Source organism: Phascolarctos cinereus, unplaced genomic scaffold (assembly GCF_003287225.1).
Source record: "Phascolarctos cinereus isolate Bilbo 61053 unplaced genomic scaffold, phaCin_HiC Scaffold_5;HRSCAF=322, whole genome shotgun sequence".
Classification (NCBI taxonomy): domain Eukaryota; kingdom Metazoa; phylum Chordata; class Mammalia; order Diprotodontia; family Phascolarctidae; genus Phascolarctos; species Phascolarctos cinereus.
The window spans coordinates 406,358,346-406,377,807 of NW_027555958.1; the positions used below are offsets into that span (position 1 = coordinate 406,358,346).

Here is a 19,462-nt window from a genome sequence, read left to right on the forward strand (position 1 = left end):
CCTCTTTCCCCCATCCCTTTTCTTCCTTTTGTCTTTTTCCCTACTCTTCTTTGTCCTTCTCTCCTCTTTTCTTTCTGCCTTCTCTTCTCTCTATCCTTTTCTGTTTTTCTCTTCTACCCTTTCCTATCTTTTTTTCATCTCCTCTAATCTCTCCTCCTCTATTCTCTCTCTCTCTCTCTCTCTCTCTCTCTCTCTCTCTCTCTTTCTCTCACATTTTTACCAAATTAAAACTTGGAATATGAGGACACTTTTCTATACTATCCTTCTTCTCCACCCACACAATTCTGTCCCCAAAATTATACCAAGGATACAACTGAAACATTAGCCCTCATTCTCACACAAATAAAATGGTAGGAACACGTAAAATGATTGCCTAAGGTACCAGCTTTGGGAGGGAAATGGGGAATTCTTCAAGGACTTCTGAGCTGATATATACTCATTTACTATCTATTCACTTAATTATCCACTAAAACGTAGTACAAATATTTCAACTTCTATCAGAATGATGTGCAGTAATTTTTGTACCAAGAGGAACTCAGAAATTATCATTAGCTACATTAGAAAGAATCTACTGAAATGTACTGTAAAAGGAGGGTAGCATTCCCTTTTCCTTTCTTCCATTAATGTCACTGATTGCCTGGTAAATTAATATTCAACAAACCAACCAGTGATGGTTTTTAATTTGATGACTATTATACCATAATTGGGTTGATTGATGTAGATTGAAAGTTTAGCCAGCCAATAAAAGGGCATGCAAGGACCCTGATTCACAATAAGAAACAATCCTAGGCGGCAATTTAAGAATGTAAAGTAGCTTCTAGAAACACCAGAGCGATAGCAGGCATTACCAAATCTTCAGACTGTGGTTTAATGTTTCCCTTGACAACTGAAAAGCAACCAAGAGATAAGATCCCCAGCTGGGTCTCATACTTTTCTCAATGGTACCCTACCCACAAATGCCCCATTGTAGTTACAGCCCCATCTTCCAATCTAAAACCAGTGCCCTAACTGTGTGTCTGTGTATGTTTTAAGTGGGTTTGATATCATCTATATCTTTAAATGCAAGTGAAAATAAGACTGAATAAGTGATTGGAGTAGTGGAAGGATGGGACAGACTACTCATCCAAATTTTCACTTGCTTTGAGAATAGAGAACAGGAAGGAAAGCACTAGAAAGGTAGAGAAGCCTCCACAGTCTCAGAGATTTTGCAGGGAAATGTCAGGTGTAGCACATCTGTCTCCCTACCATCACTACGTCACTTCCTGGATAGCTGGCTTTTCAGTTCTTTCTTGTTGGTCTGGGTAACACTGGGAAGCTGATTGAGACCTAAGAGAAATGGAGGCCTCAAATCCATCAGTGCGTTGGTTAGAACAGAGGTCACAGCTCTTCAAAAGCAAATTACTTCCCTTTCAAGGTGCCTATAATGTATGCATACACTGCATAGCTAATGAGACCACATTCACATGTGAGTGACAAGCAAGCACTGACTTCTCTAACTAGCTCATCCAGATCAAGGGGAAGAGGAAGTTTTAAGGTATTTCCAGGTTTATTTCTTAGCTGCAGGTTAACAAGCAGCTTCCTTTGGCCTTTCCTCTTGTCACCTTATAGCAGTGATCAGGGTTAAGCTATGACATTTCTATTCAAAGAGTCTAGGCAGGAGTAGAACAAATGAATAGAACAAAATAGAGTCCTGTTCCCAGCTCCCTTTTCTTACCAAATGTTCGGGATAATATCCTTGAGTTCTCATTGTCCTGTTTGTCCTCCTACCACAAATATTCTATCTTCATGCTTGATGGATATATTTTCACTGGTGTGGGTAATTCTTTTGGAGTTACATATTATAACCCTTCCATGCTTCCTGATCCTGTATGTTTGTGTGTGTTTTTTAATCTCTGTCTTTCCATCAATAGATAATGCACTTAATCCTCTGCTGGTGTTCTTTTAGGGTAGGGATAGCAACTGAACCTGACTTTATTGGCAGGCAAGTCCCTCTACCAATATCAGCTGTCACCTTTCTGAAACTTATGGTCTTAAAGAGACCATAGAACCCTGAAAGAATAAGTAACTTGATCAGGGGCAAAGAGAAAGTTTGTGTCAGAGGCAAGATTTGTATCCAAGTACTCCTGATTTTTAGTCTGGCTCTTTATCCATTACACCTATGGCCTTCATTTGAGTCTTTTAATAACTCAGAGGTATTAAAGTACCATTTGGCCAATCCATCAATCACTTCCCATTCTCTTTACATGACTGGATCATCCTTTTTCCAGTCAATCTGAGTTCTCAATGTATTTTATGCCACATCTTTCACACAAGTGACAGTTGGCAATCTGTTGTAACTTACTTCCACCCACCATACATCTTTCCACTGACCTATGGTTTGCTTACACTTTCCATTTTTCAGATACTGTGGTATGCCATGATTCATTGTCACATTGCATCACTGGGAAAGTATTTATGTTAAAAAGATGGACTTTTGTGACACTAAGTAGTTTGGCATTAATGAAAGTACTGTACAATTTCGTAAGTGTGAACCATCCTGATCTTCTTTTAAACCCTCTGTGACTAGTTGACTACCCATCTGCAGGATCAGTCCAAGATATAGATGCTAATGAACTAATTCAAAGACTGCCCATATATGTCACAGTCAATGAAACATAGGGCAGCTAAGTCATGCATTGGATAGAGCGCCAGGCCTGGAGTCAAGAAGACTCATCTTCCTGAGATCAAATCTGGCCTCAGATACTTACTAACTGTGTGACCATGAGCAAGTTACTTAACCCTGTTTGCCTCAGTTTCCTCATCTATAAAATGAACTGGAGAAGAAAATAGCAAACCACCCCACTATCTTTGCCAAGAAAACCCCAAACAGGGTTAGGACCAGTTAGAGACAACCGAAAACAACTGAACAACAACGAGGAAACAATCATCTTTCATCCTCTTTGTTCTTTCAGTGTGGGAAGTTAGACCAATCTTTTTTCACTTTCACAAAGGAGGTTTAGTTGCAATCAAAGACATGATACAATTATCACATCAACTACATAATAAGAATATGTGAACAACTTCCTTCTCTTTGGGCTCTGTGGGAACATTTTTTATGCCACTGGTAAACATATTAAGTGAGCATTTGTATTTCTCTTTCTTTAGTAACATAAAACTTGATATCATTACTCAATCTATCTTTAAACAAAGTTGTCTTTGTAGCTACATATGTCTTTTTGTATAATTTTGTGAATGGGAGGTACACTGTATAAAAGGGTCTTCAAGGATAGATTTTGCTCTATCAAATAAATACTTTTTTAAAAAAAAAGAATCAATAAACAGACAGCAGGATCTTATATTCTGTACATTTCTCAGTCAGCTGTGTAATTGATTGTAAAGATGCTGCTTTCTAGGGAAAATCATCTCTGAAAGCATGGCTGTTGCCTTCTCATATCTTCATCAAGGATACCCACAACATATGCATAGATCATTCTCATAAAGATTTTATAAGATGAGAAAGCAAGCTTAGGTGGCACATTTAGATAGAACACTGGACCTGGAGTCAGAAAAACTTGTGTTCAAATCCAGCCTCAGATACTAGCTGTGTGACAATGGGCAAGTCACTAACCTCTGTCTGCTTCAGTTTCCTCATCTGTAAAATGGGGATTCTAATAGCACCTACCTCATAAAATTATTGTAAGGATCAAATGAGATAACATTTGCAGCATGTTTTGCAAACCTTAAAGTGCCATATAAAATATTTGCTATTTTTTATGACTTGTTATTAATATATTCTATTTTTTTCTTTAGAAGAAATACTATTTTTTCTTTTCATTCTTTTCAAATTTTCCCTTGAGATATCTTGAAAGTTGATTTCTCAGTGCTTTTAAAATGATGTAACCTCCCATACAAACTGCTTCTGTATGTATTTAGTCCTGTCCAGTCACCCTTACCCATTTCATCTTACCTGTCATTACTACTTTCTCCCACAGGCCATCAGGTGCTGTGGTGGTGGTTCAAATGTTATGGTTCCACCATTGTAATGGATGAAAATAGATCACTAATATCACCTATTGATATGTTCCAGTTTAGAAATTCTTCTAATTTGATATTTTCTTTACCCTCTGCTCTAACCAATTGGTGCACTAGCTGCACTCAGGCAGCTGATTCTGAAACAAGTGATACTTCTGGAATTGATTGTTTCCTGTCCCCTAAAAAGTAGTCAATCTCTTTTTAATGATGGCATTCAATGTCTGCCATGTCAAGACCTTTCACCCTTTCTTCTTAAAGTATCAGTGTTGTACAGCTATGTGAGGCTCCTAAACAGTGTACAAGCCTTTGGATTCTTTCCATTCTAGATCATGGACCATATCCTTCAACACTGTATTTGTCATCTTCTTCTCTGCCCGCTTTGGCACAGATCATCAAGGGGTACATGGACTAATTTCTCTAGGTCTTCATTCAGTGCCTTGGTTCCAATCAGCTTCATGATGGTCTGTGATCATCATACACACTAAAAGGTAAGAGGACCAAGCATGTAATAAAATGATGTTTCTTGTAACCTTTGGGTATACAAGAAAACCAATACCACAAAGTCAATTACTTGTTTCACTGAGAGATTCTCTGTATACTTCCATTTCACTAAAACTTTTCTATGACTTCTGGTTTCATCTATGATGACTGCATCAATATAGATACAGCTCAAGTCCTACAATAGTGTGTCAGTCCATTGGGCATTCAGACAAAGATTTTACATTCGATATCCACAGTTTAATTAATGTTTGTAGATGGTCTAAAATTTGTGTGATTCTTAATGTCCTTTGTCCCTTGTCTGACATTCTGCTACCATCACTATAGAAGCAAAAAGGAGGAATATAGGACTGAGGGCCATTTTTTAAAAAATTTGTCCATTTCATGGATTACCATGGTACTTAAAAATTCATTACCCACAGCCAACCTTCTAGTTATGCACTCCTCTATACTCAGCTACTAGGGCAGCTATGTGGCACAATGGATACAGCACCAGAACTGGAGTCAGGAAGACTTGAGTTCAAATCTGGCCACTGACACTTACTGTGTGACCTTCGGTAAGTCACTTAACCTTGTTTGCCTCAGTTTCCTCATCTGTAAAATAAACTAGAGAAGGAAATGACAAACCACTCCAGTATCTTTGCAAAGAAAACCTCAAATGGAGTCATGAAGAGTAGGACACAACTGAAATGACTGAACAACAGCATACCTAGCTAGTTAATTCTGAGGTGGTAGATACTGTTGTTGTTGTTGTTATAGCAGATATTGCTAGGTCCTTACACAAATTCCATCTTGGTATAATTGAGCAGGGCTTGAACTCCTCTGGTTTAAGCCAGGATCCCTTCCACATAACAATGAGGTTTTGAAGGAATATCTTTGTGGAAGAAGATCATTACTTTTGGTTAATATATTACAAGGAGTCACATCAACCACCCTAAATATTATAACAGGGTAAAACAAATTTTCTGTACCACTTACCTATAGTCAGAAAAGGTCAATAACAAGGAATGGGGAGTTTCTAGGTGATTGTTTCCTTACACTGAGCCAGCTGTCTGCCACCCTTGGGTATCTCTCTCCTTCCTTTTCCCTTTCTGTCACACAATGAGCAGTGAGTTGTAGCACCTCAACCCCTTGGGCAGTATATCATGTTCCAGCACCTGTCTCACTCCTGTTCACGGGAGGAAAATGTCAAGTGACACCTGGAGACCAGGTGAGACCTAACAGCTGTCAACAAGGACAGTCACAATGTGCATCAGGGGAAAACAAAAGGGCAGGACAGCAAGAATGCCCTAAGGCTGAGATGTCAGGTGCTTTCATAGGACAGAGACCCTCAGAACTCAGCTCTAAGATTCCAAGGGTCATGGAATTTTCTTCTTGTGGATAAGAGAGGAGAGAGGACCAGCATTAAGGGAAATAAGAATAATGCAGTATTATACCAAATAATGCTTTAACAAATTGCTTTCACAGTCATTGTCATATATATTTATATATGTAAATATATACACATAGATGCATTTTTAGATGGAGAAACTCAGAAAGCTCAAAAACATAATCCGACTTCTTCAAAATCATATTGATACTTTGTGAGAGAACCAGTAGTGAAGATGAGGCCAGTTTTTCTGACTCCAAATCTTTCATTCTTTATACCACACTACACTTCAGGGGAAAGCCAGATCATCAGTTTGAGAGTTTGAAGAAGATTAGATGAGAATAATCCTATCCTGATGACCTTTATTGTAAACTTACAAAGAGCAGGCTCATCTCAACAGCCTTTACAGAATTAAGATTTACAGCTCAGGTGAAGAGAAAATAGAACCACCAATAGATTCATCAAAGTTCTCAGTATCTTCCCTGACTAATACACACTCACATCTATACATATATGCTTGGATATGAAGGACCTCCCAGCATTGTAGTGATACTAATAAAAATCTAGAATCATGGAATTGTAGGGAGACTAAGAGGTTGTCTAGTCTAACTGCTCACTCAGTGACAGTGATAAATAGATCTTGACAGAAGTCATTCAGCCTCTGCTTAAATGCCTCCAGTGAAAGTTCACTAGCTTCTGAGCCAGTCTATTTGACTGCTGGACAGCTCCACTAGAAAGTTATAAAAGATAAAATAAAATAATTTTTTAAGAGAAAGTTCTTCCTAACTATTTAGGCAAAATCCATCTCTGTGCCTTGAACTCATTGATTTTAGACGGGCCTCAAGAAAAACACAGATTTACTCCTCTTTTGTATGTGACCATGGATTTACAGCAGTAAGGTACTTTAAAGCTAAGGTCACTGAGTCCAACCCTTCCTTCTTCTTTCTTTCTTTCTTTCTTTCTTTCTTTCTTTCTTTCTTTCTTTCTTTCTTTCTTTCTTTCTTTCTTTTCTTTCTTTCTTTTTCCTTCCTTCCTTCCTTCCTTCCTTCCTTCCTTCCTTCCTTCCTTCCTTCCTTCCTTCCTTCCTTCCTTCCTTCCTTCCCTTCTCCTTCTCCTTCTCCTTCTCCTTCTCCTTCTCCTTCTCCTTCTTCTTTTTCTACCTCTCCCTCTCTTTCCCAGGTTGAAGTACAATGGCCTCTCACAGCCTGATCCCAATCGCTTTGGCATGGAAATTTAAACCTGCTGTTTTTCTAGCCTGGGCCACTTCACTCCTCCTTAGCTCTCCTGATGACCTTCTGTTCCCAGGGATTCATTATATTGATGTCAAACTTAGGGCAGATATATGGTCAGCTTTAGCAAACTGTAGCTAAGAACTCCTGTACTCAAGCAATTCACTAGCCCCAGCCTTCCTTCCAACTACAGGCACTGGCTACCACCCTGTTCCTTCATTTTGCAGATAAGGAACTAAAGGTCTAAAGATCTTTCTCACACACAACCTACCTTGTATTTAATTACTTTGCATTTACTTTCATGTAATTGTTTTATATTTGTTCTCTATATGCTTATATGTGCACTTGTCTCCACCATTAGAATGTAAACTCCCTGAGAATAGGGATTGCTTCATTCTTTGTACTTGAGTGCCCAAAACCTCAATGCCTGGTACATTGTAGATACTTAATAAGTGCTTATGGATTGGTTGAACAAATTCTCTAAGGTCAGCAATCACATGGCGACACCAGAATTTTAAACCAGGAACCCTGACTCCAAATTCAACATTCTGTTCACTGTACCATAATAACCTTCATGTTAAAAGAGTGATTCTGTCTTCCCCAAGATTTCTATATGGGCAGCTAGGTAGTGCAGTGAATAGGGTGCAGGGCTTGGAGTCAGAAAGACTCCTGAGTTCAAATCTAGCCTCAGACACTTAATATTTGTGTGAACCTGGGCAAGTCACTTAACCCTGTTTGCCTCAGTTTCCTCATCTGTAAAATGAGCTGGAGAAAGAAATGTCAAACTATTCCAGTATCTCTGCCAAGAAAACCCCAAATGGTATCATGAAGAATCAGACATGACTGAAAAGTGACTGAACAAAAAGTCTTCTATCCTTAATGCTAACTATATCCATATCCCTGAAATGATTCTCATATGAAATGGTTATACATCATCATAGTCACTAACATTATCATCATAGTTAGCATTTATACATTACTTACAGGTTTACAAAGCACTTTACAAAGATCTCATTTTATACTTATTCGGCAAGGCTGGAAGGTAGGTACCATTGTTATCCTCATTTTACAAAAGAGGAAACTGAGGCAGACAGAGGTTGAATTGTTTAAGGTCACACAGATAGTAAGTGCTTGAGACTGGATTAAACTCAGATTTTCCTGATTCCAGGTCTAGCTCTCTATCCGCTGTGTCTACTAACAAAGTACTTTTTAAAAACTATCTTTTTTCTTACAAAAGACTCAAAAGGTTTGCACATAAAACTTTCATATAGATATTTTTCTCATCAAAGTCTTTATTAGGACAACATATACATTTTAAGAAACATTCAAAACTTTGCTCAATTATATAGCACTTGATAAAATAGATGTCTTCCAAAAACAGGCTCTAAGTCAGTTTTCTTTAATTTAAATTAACAAAAATTCAAATATAATATGTAAGTTTATTTTAAAAAACTTATAAAAAAATAATTAGCTCTCACACTAACTTAAATATTTTGGAAGTTTATTTTATAAAGTTAATTATATCAAATTATTGCATATAAGTTTCCATTCTCCCATTTCCAGATCATGAAACTTCTCACTTTTTTATTTTTTTCAATGAATTCTGTGTATTCTTTTAATTAAAATGATTTTGAAATCTATAAGCTAAAATAATCACAGTCCATCATAATTTTACTGAACTCACTCCCTTCTTGGTTTTTACTTATCTCTACCTTCCAGGTCATTTCCTTTAGAGACAATATTGTTCTATTTCTAATCACTCTATCCTTGTCTACTGGACTAAATGATTTAATCAGTCCCACTCCAGTTTTTTTTTTAAATAATATTACCATCTCCTCATTCTTTGCTGCAGTTGGCTGGCTCTATATTTTCTCCTTTGGACTCTTCTAATCTTTCCCTCCTCTCCAAGCATCAGTTTCCCTCAACAAGTCCATCAAGATGAATGGGATGTCCAAGGTGTTCACTCTTACATCCTTCATCCAATTACACAACAATGCTCTACACTGACACAGGCTCAGCTTCCAGGAAGGACCAATGTCTTTATTGGAGGGCAAATCAGTTCTTCCACAACCCAATCACTACCACCACATTCAAAAGATCATGGCTATATCTCCCAGACACCCTATGCCACACACCAAATCCCTGGACACATTCAGCTGCATTTCCCCCAAGTACCTCTGAGGGCATAGCAAGCCACTTCTGAAGAGGTAGGGGATGCCAAAGGAAGTTATCTCTCTCACAAAGGAGAGTCTGCTGAACCTAATTAGGGAGAGCAGACCCATACCAAATGACATCTTTACTTTTTCCAAGACCTCAGAACAAGCACAACATGCATGCTTCTCCACGCTCCCCTTGAAAATCCATTGCCAACTGTCTGGGTTTCGGAAGTACAAGCGATTTCACTATTCATCTAGTCCAATGTTTACCTAGAAAGAACTCCAACTACAATACATTTGACAAACAATCCAGCCATTACTTGAAGATCTTCCATGAGGGCAGGAGGAGAGACCCACTACCTCCTGAAACAATCCATTTGGGGATTGTACTAATTATTAAAAAAAAAAAAAGCTATTTTTTTTCCATTCAAAGTAGATTGGCCTAATTATAATTTCTATCTACCGTTCCTGGTTTTGCCTTCTGGTACCAAACAGATAAAATCTAATAAGAATAAGTCACACCCTAGTCAAGGAGAATGGTGAGTCACTTCCCCTCCAACCACATTTGAGCTTCAAATTTGGGTGGTCTCTCTCCTCTTTTTTCTCTACTACCTTCCTAAGCTTTTCATGTCACCATTGGTCCATAAAAAGAAATGGGAAAAAGAAGAAAAGAAACTTACCCACTGAGAACCACAATGAAGTCCATGACATTCCAGCCATTTCGGAGATATGAGCCCTTGTGGAAGATAAACCCCAGGGCTACAATTTTAATCCCAGCTTCAAAGCAAAAAATCCCAATGAAATATGGTTCTGTCTTCTCCTGCAAGGTAAAAAGCAAATATAGCAGTAATAGGAAGAGACTGCTTAGCCAACAGCACAGACAAGAGCAAACCCTGGCTGTTTCCTTTGCCCCCATACTATTGATGATCTTTCTAGGGAGACCAAAGAAATGCCCATTGATGACATCCACATAGAAGACTTTGAGAGTCATTTGTATATTTAGGTTGAAAGGTAGGACATACTGGGCAGGGGGTGTGGGGTCCTCTAGCCTTCAGCTTCTTTGTGACTCTGAAAGGGAGACATCCAGGAACCAGTTTCAGCAACCCCTATTCTGGCAATATGCTAAATTCATACACTGATGTATGTTAAGCCCTGACTGGCAATGTATGAATGGGCTATACAGGACTGATGGGAGCCTAATCTGTAGCTAGGTTTTACCTCAGAGTTAGCATTTGCTTATCTACCCTTCTATACATAAAGAGCAGTTAGCTTGTCCAGGAAGTAGGATTAAAAGGACTGTCTGCACATGGATCTCATTATAGAGTACTAAGACTTATATAACTAAAACACTTTTTTTTTCACATTCTTAGATTTCCTACAGCAACTTGTTTTCTTTAAGGAGATCAGTATAGTTGGAAACAGAGATTTACCCCTCTAAATCACTTTAGAAGAGTATAGACTTGTGCATTTCTTATGTGAATATTATGAAAATTAGCATATTCATATTTTAATAGGGGATATAATCTTAATCTTCCCATCTCCACCCTATTTCTCTCTTTTTTGACCTCCCATTTCTTTTCATCCATACTTCAAAAGTCCCCCAGAGAAAGAAAGTTAGAAAACCTTTATAATATCCCCATTGTTTCCCTGTGTCTAGCTATCCACAGACTATGTAAAGCATATTGCTGGCTTCAAATATTAGACTATACACCATTTCAAGAGCCTTCTGGGATCTCAAAAAAAGATCCATATTTCTCTTCACTGGTGACTCCCATTGGGGTTGTCAGAGACTTTTCTGTTACTGGGAAAAGAAAAACTATAGTAGGGGGGAGGATAGAAATAAAGGAAAGAAGGAGGGACAGAGCAAGCCTGGGAAGGGAAGGAGAAAGGGGAGAAGAAGAGTGGAAAGACAATAAATCACTTACCAATCTTCTGGACATAGGAGTCTTGTCATCCTCTGGAAGATGTTGCTCCAATGCCAAGACAATGCAGTTGGCAATGATTGTGGCCAGAATCATATACTCAAATGGCGTGGAAAGGAGAAAGTTAAGGACCAAAGCCACCATGGGGAGGGAAGCAACTTCCAAGCCAGCCTTGCAGATTCATGCACAGATTCCCCTCAGTTCCCTAATATACATTCACATACATATAAATATATGAGATATATATATATATATATATATATGATATATATATATATATATATGTAATATCCGTATAGGATCTCCCAAAAGTCTTAGTTCACTTTTAAACCATTAAAGTTTAGAACTATACTAAGACTTTTGAGATACCCTGTATGTATACATACACATATGTATGTATATGTATACAATATCCCAAAAGTATAGTATATATATATATATGTGTGTGTATGTATATGTGTATATACATGTGTACAAATATACACATATATGGTGCCCCAAATGTATATGTGCATATATGTGTGTGAGTATATAAATATATAAAATGTATACATATACGTATATACACATATAGCCTGTTCCAAGAGTTTTAGCTGTTTTTTAACAGCTTAAAACTTCATTAAGTGCAATTTATGTGTATATATACACACATACATATATACGGATATATATGTATATGTCCATATAGATGCATATAGACATATATGTATATATAGGATGATAGATTTAAAGATAACAGGGGCCTCAGAGGTCATCTAGTTGTCCTTTTACTAATGAGGAAACTAATGCCCTGAGAATTTAAGTGACTTCCTGATTATCACCCAGGATGTAAGTAGCAGAGTCAAGATTAGAAGCTGGGTCTTCTGCTGTCCAGTTTCAAACTCTTTCCACTGCGCCATATTGTCTCATATGTTCCTTGGAAAAGAAACACATAACCAGCCCAATGTTGAGCCAACAGCAGGTTCCCAATAGATACTGGTTGAATTGCAAGGACTAAAAATGGGAGAGGAGACAAGGAAAGAAAGGATGAAATTCAGAAGGAAGAGGAAGGAAGGAATTCAGCTCTGGGGCCCCTTGGTCTCAGCAATCTTCAATCACTAAACAATGCAAAGATGATTTAACAGGCATACACAGTTATGACTTTCAGAACAAGTTCGTTTCATTTCCCCCTCTGGGTATCATACTGAAAATTCCCTCCTTTGGTCAGACCCCTCCCCCCAACCAAGAAAGGAAAGAACCTAGAACTCTTAGGCACAAGCAACTGTTCAACCCACTGATGCTCCATTCCATCATAGCACCCTAATTTTAAAAAATTAAAAAGGAATGAGGCAGATGAACTTTCTCCTTCCCTATCACACCCCCACCCCCTACCCCAATTCATATGACAAGTGGTATAGAGCTGCCTCCTGAATCAATCTGGGGAACAGATCGCTCAGTATGACAGGACAATGGAGTCTGTGCCTCCACAAATTAACAAAATATCAATGAATGGATAATGAAGTTAAGCTTTATTGTACTTTACTTTTCCCCCTTAAAGATAAAGACAGGTGAGGGGGCTCCCCATGTCTTTTCTGAAAAACGAGGTTATGACTCAGGTGCCAACAATCTGATTCTTGCAGAATATTTTTGCTAAGAGCTCATGGGGAGGCAGTAGGGGGCATATTAAACAGAGAAAAAGAGAGAAGCACATGCTCCCTAAGCCAAGTCATTCGGTACATTTGATTTCCTTTGGAACCATTGCTATGACAAACAAGACCTAGGAGTTGCTGCTGGTCTTGCAGAACAGCCCTGAGTGCTGGCTTGAGTCTGAAATCCAGGAAAGAAAGAGGCAGCTGCTGTTGGCTACATGAGAGGGAAGGGGGAAAGCATTGGTCTTCCATCCTCCCCTGGACACTTGCAGCCTCTCTACCCTCAGGTATCAAGGTGTCTACCTTGAGCTCCTTTAATTCTCCCCACCATTTTGAATCTAGGAGAAATCAGACCAAGATGTACAGCAGAAGGAGTCTTAAAAGGAAACAGAAGTCATAAAAATGCACCTTGGGGGTGGGGGAGGGGAGAGGGAGTCTAACGCTATTGCCGTGGTGTTATATGCATACACACACACACACACACACACACACACATACATACATACATACATACATACATACATACATACACGCATATCTTTGGCTAAGAGTTGAAGCAGCTAACGCTGCTGCTGCTGCAATTTAAAATCAACAGCTACCAGCTACCTTCTTTTGTCCCACTGGCTCCTTTCCCAGGTACTAGTGGAGATTCCCCAAAGCATGAGATCCAAATGGTTAATTCACTCACTACAGCAGTCATGCTAAATCATTGAATCAGAGGGTTTCAGTGTTTCCCAAAAGACATCCAATTCATTTTCCTGCTTCTGCACTATACTGTGCTTAAATTCTTCCATACAGATGGGAACTTGCTTCTGCCCTTTCAGGAACATCCATCCCACAGCATTCCCAGTCACTCCTTCCTTTCCTCTGAATGGGCATACTCTCCTGGAGAGAAATGAAGGGCTAGGAATGCAGGCTGGAGATGCACCACCCCTACTAATTCTGACCGTCCCACATGCCTGCCATCCCATGGCTTATTCCCTCCAATCTAGCTTTCCTAGAGACCAGTGATTAGAACTACTCTGTACCTTACTGGCTCTCGTTCAAGACCCTGACCTAATTTTAAAAAAGCAGCTTGTCAGTAATTTCCCAGGGCATCCATGTCAGGCCTGGATGCCTTCTGGAGAAGACTGAGACTGAAACATGTTGTCTATAAGATTCCCCTACAAATTTGAAGCCAGGCTACTGAATAAGGTAGGTTGACCTAGGTCTGTATCAGATACCAAGGGCTGAAAAACAAATTTGGTTATGTGAGGTCCTCATCTCCTGGAGCAGGTAGGTGTTAGTATAGCAGAGTGCCTTGCAGATAGTTAGCTTTTAATAAATGTCTGTAATTGAGTTGAAATAACACTGGACTTGGAGTCAGAAGCCCAGTTCTGTCACTCACTAGCCATGTGACCTAAAACAAGCCATTTCATTGCTCTGAGCCTCAGTTTTCCTCATCTGTAAAATCAGGGGAATGAATGCTCTCTAATATCACTTCAGAAACAAATTGTTATGGAGGAGGTGTGATCATTAGATCATTATATATCATTTGTTATACGAAGGAACACTAAGGGTATGAAGAGGAGGAGAGGGGTTGGAAGCCAATAGACATAGACAGTGGCATCTGTTAAAGGAATAACAGAGGAAGGGGGGGTGACTATAGCAGTTGGCCTATATACCAATCCCAGGATTAGGACTTTCAGCTACAGGCAACTTGGGGGGCATTAGAAGTATAGACTGAATCACTTGGGCTAAATGAATTGATTTTCCCTTTTCTTCTCTTTCTTTTTCCCCTTTCTTCCCTCTCTGGTTAGCCTCTTCCCATTGCTTATCCCTAGAACCCAGCCAGAAGACCAGGACAAACAAATGGTAAAGGTGTCAAACCAGCCTGGGAGCTTCAGGAGGTTCCTGCTTTGCCACAAGGGCTGAGATAGTAGGACAGATCAGTTTCCAGTTTGTCAGTTAAACCAAAGCCCTACCTGGCTCTCACTGGCCTGGTTAAGGACTAAGGTTCTATTTGGATGGAGTCGGGCTTTCTTTCTCCCCTTGCAAATCTGCAAGCAATTATACACAGGCCCAAAAGTAAATACCTCCCTGGTGCTGATGCTGCAGGCAAGGCAGAGTCCCTAGGCAGCAGATTCATTTGCTTAAATGGTAATTGCAAGACTGCCTGGCAGCATTGTTGGATACCAAATCCTCGCCAGCTCTTGGCTCTGGTTACATCTTGCCATAGCTCTCCACCAGCATCTTGCTCCTGATCCCCTACTTTTCCAGCCAAACAATTATGGTAGATTACTCCCAACTCAGATCTTTAAAACTGATTAGTCCAGAATATGAAAAACCCAGGTGAAATTCCCAAAGACAGAATTAGAGACTAGTTCAGAGATGGATAGTGGGACTGCTGGGTAACCTGGACTGGGCCCATGGAGGCACAGAAAATGGAATCTGGCACCCCAGGTGCTGAAGCATCAGACTTTCTATGAGTAGGCCAGGTGCTTGGGGGCAGAAAGAGTCAATTTTCTGGTCTGTATCCTGATAAATGGCTACTGTCCTCAGACTAGTAGGCTCTAGGTGTAATTTCAATGGTGCTAAGAAGTCCTGGGGGCCTAAAATATCCTCCCCATTCCATTTCTTTCAATTGATCCCTTTGACTTAAAGTTTTGGTCCCTCCATAAAACACACACACACACACACACACACACACACACACACACACACACACGGCTGGGAGAGAGACCAGTGTAAGCTGTATCTGTTATCATCCCTATTCCTGATTGACAAGTCAGAGTACAGGTTTTGAAAGGAGGGAGGTAGGGCACTTAAGGAGAATATATGAAGAAAAAAAAGGAACAAAATAAAAGAGGCTATTGGGACTGGAGAAAGAGCAGAAGGGGGGAAAAGTTACAATTGTGCATTCAGTAAGGCCCAGCTCCTTAATCCTTCTCTTCCACCTTCCCATCTTCACTCAATCAATATACTAATCATCTACTATGTACTAGTTAATATGGTAGATGCTGAGGGCACAAGGATAAAAGAAAGAATCTCTGCCCTCCTAGAGCTTATATTCTATCAGGGGTGATGAAAAGCAAAATTGGGGTACTGTCTCTGCAGTACAACTCCAAGGACATCTCAGCATTGAGACTGGACAGTGCTGGGGTTCCTGGTGGGCTTCTAGCAGAGCAGGGCCTCAATCAATCAGGTCCTTCCTCCCTATCCTTCCACGAGCAATACCTCAAGCCCAGGGCTTCTCCTTCATCTTATAGGTGCCCAGAGGAAACATTTGCTGGACAAGGAAGCAACACCAGGGAAACCCAGCTTCTCCTTCAATAACGAACAAACAACATGTATCTCATACGTCCAAATAAGACAACACTGAACAGCTGAGGAGATGACCCAAGTTGTAAAGACCATGGACTAGTTACAATTAAAATGACAATCCTGAAACAGATGGGAGTCCCTAGAAAGGGTACCTCTTTCTCTTCTACTTCCTTTATCCTTGCTAGGTGCCTAATTATATAAACTTTCCTGGCAGTCGCCCCAAATGCCCCATTACTCCTGTCTCCTTCTGAGACTGGTAATGAGGCCCTGTGTCACTCAGACTCTCCCCTTCCCGTCTAGCGTATTTAAGAGGATCATTAGGGAAATGATAAAAATAGGATCACTTATTGATTTATCTCTTTTACCCAATGCTCTTTCCCCTGAATAGTTGACTTGTTTCCTTGGCAACACAGCTAATTTGAGCCCATACACCTGCCATTGTTCATTTCCTATTCAGGGAACAGAGTCCACAGAAGGGGAGAAGGTCCATCTACAACACAGCTGGCTATCATCAGACTTTCGGATGGCTCCCCTGGGCCTCCCCAGGGCCTGAGCCTGACCAGCAAAGCTGTCTCCCATCACAGCCTCTCAGGTAAGAGGGTGTCATTATGGAAACCAGGAGGGACTCAGCCAGATCTTAAAGCTACTACAACAGGTCCCAGATGAAAAAGAAATCAATCATCAGAGCTGCGATGGTGGCATGGGACCACTTCTCTGTTCTCCATTCTCATCCCAGAGTCAAATCACATCACAGCACTAAAGAGATTGAACTCCCCTAGAGAACTTGGGGGCTCCAGGATAGGCAGAGACAAACACAAGAAACAGTCAGCTGTTTCTCCTCTTTTAGGCTAATGGCTGCAGGGTTTTGTGGGCAAGCAGCCAGTCAATCACCTAGATGCTGCCTATATCCCCAGAAAAGGACTTGAAAGTTAAGCAAGGAATCTCCTAGTCCCACTTTTGTAAATTCTTCCATGGGCTTAGAACAATCTTCCATTGTTCATCTGAAATAACCTCTGCTACCCTGTCTTACTCTCAGCACTTACTCCTCAAGCTTCCTGTCTTCCAGGACTGTCTCGTAACACCTTAAGGTATTATTTCTCCTTCATGGATTTCCATCCTCTCTACACATTCACACAGGCTGCTTCTGCGACATAGGTTATAAGATCATGGTGGGTCAAGGGACTGGGGAACTTCTGTAATTCTAATCCAATCCCCCACACTGACCTAAACAGAATTTTTTTTGCATTTTATATTTTGTATTTTATTCATTTTATTCTGAACTTACGAAATAAAACAAAGATTTCCATAACAGAAGAATTTTTTAAGAAGATTGCATATGGAACTTCAAATTTATTATGTACAACTTGCTATTCCTTTTAAACATATAATAAAGTTATCATGTAACTTTCATATATATAAAAAATATTCTAAACATACTTCTATTTATCAGTTATTTCTCTGGATACAGATAGTATCTTCCTTCATAGCTCCTTTGTAGTCAATTTGGGTATTTATAATAGCCAAAATGACTTAGACACTCAAAGTTGTTCCTAAAGCAGTATTGTTTTAAGAATGACACTGAGCAAATGAGTCATTTTGACTATTATAAATATCTAGATAACTATAAAGGACATATGAAGAAATATGCTATCTGCATCCAGAGAAAGGATTGATAAATAGAAGTTTGTATAGAATGATTTTACATCTATATACCTATTTGTGTCTAATAGTAGCCATCTCTAGGGCAGGGGGTAGGAAGGAAAAAAAAGAAAAAAGAAGAAATGTACATGATAACTTTATTATATACTGAAAAGAAATAGCAAATTGTACATACTTGATTCAATCATATTTTTTTATGCTATGTTATGAAAATGTTTGTTTTATTCCATAAATTAAAAATAAATGTAAGGGAAAAACAATTCTGCTGTTACTGTATACAACCTTCTCTTGGCTCTGCACATCTTGTTCTTCATTATTTCATGCAAATCTGTCCATGTTTTTCTAAAATCATTGAGCTCATCATTTCTTATAGCACTGTAGTATTATTCCATCACCATTACATACCACAACTTGTTCTGACATTTCCCAATAGACCGACATGCCCACAATTTCCAGTTCTTTGCCGCCACAGAGAGTTGCCATAAATATTTTAGAACATATAGGTTCTCTTCCTTTTTTCCTAATCATCTTGGGAAACAGACCTACTATTGGCATTGCTGGGTCAAAGGGTATATAGGCAGTTTAGTAACTCTTTGGGCATAATTCCAAATTGCTTCCAAAATGGTCGGATCAGTTCGTAGTTCCATCAACAGTGAATTAGTGTCCCAATTTTTCCACATCCCTTCCAATATTCACCACTTTCCCTTTCAATCATTTTTGCCAATCTGATAAGTATAAATGATAACTCATTTGGAAGAACAAAAGGTGAAGATATCAAAGGAACTAATAAAAATGTAAAGAAAGGACATTTAGAAATACTGGATCTTTAACTACATTATAAGGCAGTAATTATCAAAACTATCTGGTACTGACTTCAGTGGAATAGAGTAGATATACAACTTATAGCAGCAAATAACTATAATAACCCTTTGTTTGACAAGTGTAAAACTTAAGTTTTGGGGATAAGAATTTATTATTTGGTAAAAAAAATTGTTGGGAAAGCTAGATAGTAGTCTGGCAGAAATTGGGCATAGGCCAATATCTTACATCATTTACCAAAATAAGCTCAAAATGGATATATAACCTAGATATAAAGATCTTACAAGAAAATTTGAAGAATATGGAACATATTACTTATCAGACTTATGGATAGGTGAATAATTTATGAAAAACAATAGAGATGATGGAGACAGGTGTAAAATGGATCATTTCAATCACATTAAATTGAAAAGGTTTTGTACAAATAAAACAAATGTAGCCAAAATCAGAAGGAAATCAGAAAATGGGGGGGGTTGTAGACAATTTCTCAGATAAATGTCTCATATCTCAAATGTACAAAGAACTTTGTCAGACCTATAAGAACACAAGTCATTCCTCAACTGACAAATGGGCAAAGGATATGAACAGGCAGTTTTCCAAAGAAGAAATCAAAACAATTTATAGTCAGATATTTTAAATAAGAGTGATACGGTGATAACAATAACGCATCCAAACTTTTGTTTGTGTTACAACCAGATGTAGCTTCAGCAATTGGAATATTCCTTAAGACCTTGAATACAATAAAGTCAATGTGGCGCCTTAGTGAAAAAGATACCACAGTCTTTTCTTTTTCTTAGTGAGGCTATTGGGGTTAAGTGACTTGCCCAGAGTCACACATCTAGGAAGTACCATGTGTCTGATACAGTCT

The 19,462-nt window shown here is 39.1% G+C and overlaps 1 protein-coding gene across 1 annotated transcript in view; it reads right to left on the minus strand.

Annotated features, from left to right (window-relative positions):
• The window catches only part of CACNA1E (calcium voltage-gated channel subunit alpha1 E), a 405,939-nt gene that overhangs the window by 356,516 nt on the left and 29,961 nt on the right, over window positions 1-19,462 (minus strand). The window contains 2 exon segments of the mRNA XM_020984357.2: window positions 9,944-10,083; window positions 11,189-11,294. Of these exon segments, the coding sequence (XP_020840016.2) occupies window positions 9,944-10,083; window positions 11,189-11,294 (246 nt within the window).